Source organism: Lupinus angustifolius, unplaced genomic scaffold, assembly GCF_001865875.1.
Source record: "Lupinus angustifolius cultivar Tanjil unplaced genomic scaffold, LupAngTanjil_v1.0 Scaffold_82_9, whole genome shotgun sequence".
Classification (NCBI taxonomy): Eukaryota; Viridiplantae; Streptophyta; class Magnoliopsida; order Fabales; family Fabaceae; genus Lupinus; species Lupinus angustifolius.
Window position 1 is genome coordinate 3570 of NW_017724105.1, and position 7545 is coordinate 11114.

General features: G+C 30.2%; 1 protein-coding gene across 1 annotated transcript; it reads right to left on the reverse strand.

Annotated features, from left to right (window-relative positions):
- Positions 1-602: 602 nt before the first annotated feature.
- On the reverse strand, positions 603-6537 carry LOC109339591 (serine carboxypeptidase-like 20). The gene is made up of 14 exons (XM_019577054.1): positions 6354-6537; positions 5603-5748; positions 5060-5136; positions 4752-4898; positions 4556-4658; positions 4437-4474; positions 4262-4363; positions 3908-3994; positions 3578-3811; positions 2477-2542; positions 2285-2406; positions 1688-1801; positions 885-930; positions 603-798 (listed from the first exon to the last, which is right to left on the reverse strand). Exons 1-14 carry the CDS (start codon positions 6500-6502, stop codon positions 715-717), a joined length of 1515 nt encoding a protein of 504 aa, XP_019432599.1. The 5' UTR covers positions 6503-6537; the 3' UTR covers positions 603-714.
- Between the last annotated feature and the right edge of the window lie 1008 nt (positions 6538-7545).

Genomic DNA, 7545 nt, shown 5'->3' on the forward strand with positions numbered 1-7545 from the left:
AAAAGTTGTTATATTAAAGTACGACTTTTGTGAGGTCTTTGATTACAGTTTAGAAGTCGTGATAAGAAATTCCGACTTTAGTTCAGAAGTCGTTATATGCAAACACGACTTCTTGAAGTCCATCCAGAAGTCGTTATATATCATCGCGACTTTTATACTGGCCAAAAATTGTATTACTCTGTCATGACTTTCATCTGGAAGTCATTATATGTCATCACGATTTCTATACTGGCCAGAAGTTGTATTACTCAATCACGACTTCTAACCAGAAGTCATTATATGACATCTCGACTTCTATATTGACCAGAAGTTGTATTACTCCATCACGACTTCCATCCAAAAGTCGTTATATGTCATCACGACTTCTATACTGATTAGAAATTGTATTACTCCATCACAACTTATATACTGAAGTTGTATAATGTTATCACGACTTTTAAAAGGTGCATAAAACAATAACCTATGACAACTTTTTGTCATCCAACAGCTATAAATTTTTTTATTTCCAAACGAATTAATATACAATTTGCATATTAGGTTTCGCGTATATAGAGAAGGGTTGATAAGTTGATAGGAAGCAAATAGATAGAACACAAATAACATCTCTTCATATAATTTTCAATATTAGTTGAGATGTTGTCATGATATATGCTATTTATTTTATGAGAACATCCAAAGCAGTATCACTCCTCCTTTTGTCTCTATATTTGCATCTTATAGAGTTATTTCATTCAGAAAATGTTGATAAAAATACAAAGATTCTTTGGGTTTATATTCTGGAACAGTGTGCCCAGCTCCCTGTAACAATATAATCAAGTATATAGTGTCAGCACCATAACGATTAAATATAATTTTGTAAATGAAAAATAATATTATGGACAAACCTTTATTGTTAGAAAAGTAAGATTTTTGTCATATCCTATTGTGTACCTGCAATCAATACATAACACTACTTTAGCCTCTAGTCAAGATATATTAGTCCTTTCAACAGTTTTTAAAACATTTGATTTCTAAACTTTATTTTTATAACTGGTTGTGGATCTTTCACACTAGTGCCTAGTTGAATCTATGTGATGCAATGATACATGTTTAATAGGGACTATCAAGGAGGTCAACTACATATATCAAACAATATCATAATACTATATAATAAATAATATTTATAGACAAAAAATTTATTTATACATTTTCTCAATTGTTTTATTTGTGATTGATTTTAGTCTTCTTCTTTTAGAAATTGGACTAATTCCTAATGATATATTCTTCGTATTGTGACTTCTACCGATCTCCTCAACACTTGTCTAAATCACCTAAGGCACAATTCTACCATCTTTTTTCAAAGTTACTTCAAGTTTCTATGTAATACATTTATTTCTAATCTTATTTTATCCCGTGTGTCTACTCATCGAACATAACATTCTTATTTATTATTTTGTTCACATTTGACAATATAACATTCAGTCTCATTATAAGACCAACACCAGAAAATTAATCCCTGGCAGTTAGAAACTTAGAATGATCAAATACTTGCTACATATATAATGCTTAGGGTAAGATCTTTTAGTTTGATGTAAAAAACATTTATAAAAAGCTACTGGATCTAAAACAATGTTATTTCACTTTGTGATTAAAATATATAAAAATTCATTAACAGTATGCAATAAGGATGAAAGAATAGTAGAAGTACCCTGCAACTTGATCTTCAACAAACCAAGGCCTCCATTCATCAACAATGTTGTATCCCATTGCTCTTGTCCATGCTTGAGACCCAGTATATGGAACACACAGATCATGGTCTCCACTGCCAAAATATATAACTAGGTAAATGTGTCTTCTTAAAATACAACAAAAAAGAAGGTAACATAACTTGAACATTTTGAATCATCATATATTATAACAATTAAATAAAACAAATTGTTGCACAAAGAACTTAAGATAAGGATGTTCAGACTTTAGAAGTACTTGCTATTATACTTTCCTTAGCTATATTACAACATATTCTCATATTGTATTTGCTCATAAATGTGTGGAAATAGAGTACTTCTCTGTACCAATAATATATTGGTCTAGTGGTATAAAGCTCTGCTAGATATTCAGGGTAGCCAAAAGGTCAAATGTTCGATTCCTATAAGCGACACTTATTCGAAGGGGCAACCACAAACCCCGAAATAGATTAGTTACACGTACTAAAGCAAATATAACTATGCAGTTCTAATGGCATCAAATCATTAATTGCATTCAGGTAGCACAAATGTAAAGAAACATTAGTAAATTTGAAACTCACCTGAATATAAGTGCTCTATATCCTTTGGAAGTTAGATTTCTGTGGTACTCGATCATGCTCCCAGCATCATGATTATATGCAAGAGTGTCTGAGCATAAATCCCACTCACCAACAATACTTTTCTGTTTCATCCCAAATACTATAAGTTAATACTTTATCTCACAACACATGTAACTTACTAACAAAACTCACCTCTACTGTGTGAATTGCTTTCCTGACAGCATCATTGTTCAACCATTCTGTTGCAACCTCATCATCCTAAATATAACATTATAATCCAATGAATCATTATTCATGACATGTATAGGAATTACATAAGGACGAAATCGAAACATCAAAAGGATAGACCAAATGTATAAATATTATGTACGGCAGCTCAGAGCTTCATACTATCACCTAGTGGGGTCTGTATACAATAAATTATGCAGTCTTATCCTATAAGCAGAAAGACTATTTTCAGGATTTGAAAATCGTGGTTAATAATTTTACAATTTATTGGGGTGAAGGGCCAACATGCATCTATGCTTACCTAGGGTGTATATCTTCAATCATAAGTTAATAATTGGTTGAAAAAAATGTATTTAAATTAAAATTTAATTATTATATTGAATGACACAAATTATGATATAGAAGATAGGCTCCCCTCCATATATATATATATATATTCCTGCTAATTAGGTACAACGAGAACACCAACATTGATTAACAAGAACCATTTCAAATATATACTGTTACAATAACAAAATGATATTTTATTTCATTTACGGGTCAAATTTATCTCACTATCTTTTGACCAGAATTGCCTTTTCTTGATTGTTTTCATCATTTTATCATTTACTTAAAAAGTTTTTGTAGTTACACTAAAAAAAATAGGATAAGTATGTCTCGGTGCATATTATTTGATATCAAACTATATCTAGTATTCACTTATTTAAATTGATGACTGCATTGATGTAACCGCAATATTGTGTATGGTTCCGATCATAATGATACGCTTGTATTGGACTGCAAGACAATTGTATTGGACCGCATTTGGACTGTATCAGGTTATATCAAAGGGCAACACGCTGATTCAAAAATATTTTTTTAATCACAATAATTCATCCGACAATGGTCGCAATCCACATGTTACGGCCACAAGATAGCATTTGCAGTGACCACAATTATTACTGCAATTACGACCACAACCATAATTTAAACTAAAAGAATATTATTATTCAAGCCACAAAAATGAATTGATAGTTGGGAAGTATATATGGAATAGTTTAGATCTAAAGTAGCAAAGAAACATACTGTGCATAGAACTGAGCGGCCTTGACTAAGTTTGGGCCAATTTGGTACAATTCCATCCTTCACAGCAGCTCCTAGAGGCCAAGCACGACCAAACATTCTCTTTCTCACAGGCAAAGGTTTCTTTGTCTCACCCAATTTTCTAAAGCTGAGTGGCAAATCTGTCTTATTCACCAATGTCTCTGATCTATGATAACATGGTTCCAAAATATCATATATGTTCAACCTTACAACAGCCTAAGGTAGAAAAAAAAATCATTAATGAGTGTCACATTCACATTATTCATCTTAACCTTACATCATGCCAAGACTATTGTGTAGTTAAATTATTACCAGATTCACTGTTTCAATCAGAAGTTGGCATTGTATATTATCTTGGTGCCGACTATAAAAGTCCCCTTTGCATTCTCTAGTTACGTCCTATGCCATATACCATTGATTACATGAAACATGGTTAATATATAAGTCAAAGTTAACTTGCCTCAAAATGAAAACAAAAAATGCAACAACAAGATTTGGTGTAAAGTTCCACGAGGGTTTGATTCCTCGGAGTGACACTTGTTAGAAGGTGTAGTCATGAACTCTAAAAGAGTTCCTTACCCAAAAAGGTGAGAAGATATATTTGATAGTACCAAAAAAGAATAATAAAAAATGTGATTAAATTAAACTAAGGAAATATATTTTTACCTCAAAAAGCTTATCACTGATGAGTGCCATTCCATGTGCAAATGGAACAAGAGCATTGCTATCAAATTTATAATCTGTTACAGCATTTCCAATCATGTAACCCTGTGAAATAAAAAGACTTTAGATTATAGTCACATAATTAAAAACATAAGTTGATCACTTAAAGATTAATAACCTTGAAATTCAACTTGGGCTTCACACCATTATCAATTCCTGTGGAAGATCAAGAAACAACATTTTATTATGACTCATATAACAAACAAGTCTCAATACATTCCATGAACAATATATTACCTTTCGCTATTTCATGAGCAAGAGTAGGCACATAAATTCCAGCAAATGACTCTCCAGAAATGAATAATGGATTAGCAAGGAACTCAGGGTATAGCTTGAACCACTAGTATATTCAAAAAATAAGGTAGAAATGTAAGCAATATATAAGCATATTCAACTTTTTGATCAAAGTTTATAACTTCTTATTCTTAACTACCTCAAGGAGAAAGGTATGTGTATCAGATGCAGTCTGAAAATCTCCAGTACTGTAACCACTAATATTCTTTGCATTGTAATCAGTCTTATTCTTTGAGTATGAAAACCCTACTCCAGCAGGAGAATCCAAATATATAATATTGGAAACCTATTACACAAAAAAACAACATATATATATATATAACACAATTAGTTGATAAAGTACTCATATACTCAATCCAACACATCAATAAAGTAGCATGTTATTTTTATCTTTCTCTATAGACAAAAATCCTTTTTAAGATTCAACAAAATATAATAAGTCCAAACCTTTGACCAGCTATATGGATTGAGTTGCAACTTAGGTAGAGTTCCCTTAGTCTTTGGTTTTTCAAAATTAAAAGGACCTAAAACAAGCAACAAATTACACATAAATTTAGATTCATGAAACTAAAAAAACAAATGAAATGTTTTAGAAGATTAAAGGAGTGCACATGGTGTGAAATGAAACCAAAATTACTACTTGCGGTTAATGAATGGTTTGGATAAGTAGAAAATGAAGTAGACGATTTTTTTTAAGCACCATAATCACCCTTCTAAGTAACGTTTGTAGTTGGGACTTCTGTTACATTGTGTATACCACAATTACAGAAAACCACCGAAAATGGGACCACAATTAATGTTTCAATACAATCACTAAAACTCCTGAAATTGAAATATTGTGATAGTGATTGCGGTTGTTGAATACAATTTAAAATACTAAACATAATAATAAATACATATAAAACCTGGTTTTATAAGAAAATTGCTAATTATCATAATGTATCAAAAGGAAATGGCCAAGTAATGCAAAATTTGACTAACTTCCCTTACCATGCTCATATACGAAGCCGTCGAAGCTAGAGCACCCAGGTCCACCATTAAGCCATAGAACCACTGGGTCCTTAGATGGGTTACCTTCTGATGCAACAAAATAGTAGTACAAATTTCTTCCAAACTTTTTTTCCACTGTGATATACCTTCAATGATCAAAACCAAGGTCAATGTATTAGACATTTTGCAATTCTTTCATTAGTTAAATGTGTAAATACTTATGAAACATGAGATAATTACAAAAATAAAACTAGAACCATAACCAAATAGTTATCGATTTCATAAAATATTGAAATACACAATAAAGGAGACTTCAATAATTCAAAAGAACAATATCTAATCATGAATGTGAAATCTACACTCTGTGTTAATTTTATAATGTGATTGATTTTGTGATTTCCAGATCCAACATCGTTGTATAGTTTTGGAGAATGTACCGATTGTGTATAATTCTTTAAACCGTATATAAATATTACAATCAAACATGAAATTATAGTAGAAGAAGTCAAACGTGTCACACTATATAGTCAATATCTATACTCAAAATAAGATTAAAATAAAATGATGCCTACACCCTCTCTAATACTCTATCTATCCTACGGATACCTAATACGAGGAAACCATTTTTTTGGATTATCCACACTTTAAAGTATTAAAAAATAAAATAAAAGGCTCTAGATTGGTTTATGGACATTCTAAATTTCGATTGTAGATGGCAATTAAAGTAAAATTGGATATTGAAATAGCATACCCAGCATAATGTTTGGATGGGAAAGTGCCATTGAAACCTGGAAGTTTTGTAATGAGAGAACTTTTTGGTGCAGATTGTATTAACACAAAGTTCAGGGAAATTGAAAGTAAGATCAAGCACAAGTAAAGTGATGTATTTGTGTATTCCATGTTGCTTATTAGATGTACAAAAGGTACAATCAAGGTTTTTGCATCACAAATCAAATAATTTTTTTGTGAAGAATATGATCACATGCAAATTAATTTATACAGGAAAAATGTCAAAATATCATGATAGTTATGGTTTGGTCCACTTTGGAAACATAGCAATTATGAATTGGTTGAAACTTTATATTTCATTTATAAAATTACTTATTTTCATAAGAGAAAAATGTATATACATTAATAGTGTGAGAGTCTAACACAGTTAATCATCATCTACCATTTATTTTCAATCATCATTTATTCATAAATAAAAGTAATGCAAATGAATGGTCGATGATACATTAATTAAGTAACTGTATAAATCTTTATAAATCTTTATATTATCAGTATATACATAACACACTAATTTTACAATGCGCAAATAACTAAGCAAATATAGACATAGCTACATTTTCATACTCAAATTTGTTTAAGTGAAAAAAATGTATCTTTGTAAAAGTTTTATATATTATCATTATATCATTCATATTTAACCATTGTTAATTTTCAAATAAAAAAATATGTTTTATCTTTACATTCATTTGTTACACTATCATATTGAAATAATGTGTCAACGGGTGAATGATGAATGATGTTGTAATAATGTATAAAACTAATAGTATTATTACATATATTTTTTCTTTAAAACATAAATGTAAATTAGTGACCAAATATTTATTTTTCTACCAACAATGTGTTGATCAAGTAGTGCTCCATTAGATCATCATATATCGTCTAAGGTCAAAAGTCAAAAAATATAATTCAAGTGAATGACACTTGTCAGAAGAAGCAATCACAAATCTGAAAGATTCATTATCGATATGGTGACAGGGTGTCATTAGTTATACAAAAAAACACATGTTTTTTTGCCCCTTATCTATTTTTTTGTGAAAATAAAAATAGGAAATTATTAATCGACTGAATATCTCTTTTAATGCATTAAATTACTTTCACAAGTCAAAATTTATCTTACCAAAAAATGTGAAAAATTAATCGTTTAATAATTTTCG

What these genes read in the sequence shown, in the direction of transcription:
- LOC109339591 (XM_019577054.1), bottom strand. Translation starts at nt 6,502, where the DNA reads ATGGAATACACAAATACATCACTTTACTTGTGCTTGATCTTACTTTCA. An exon ending in TGATTGAAACAGTGAATCTG is followed by an intron (nt 3,812 to 3,907) that starts GTAATAATTTAA and finishes TTTCTACCTTAG; the next exon opens with GCTGTTGTAAGGTTGAACAT. An exon ending in TTACTTTTCTAACAATAAAG is followed by an intron (nt 799 to 884) that starts GTTTGTCCATAA and finishes ATATTGTTACAG; the next exon opens with GGAGCTGGGCACACTGTTCC.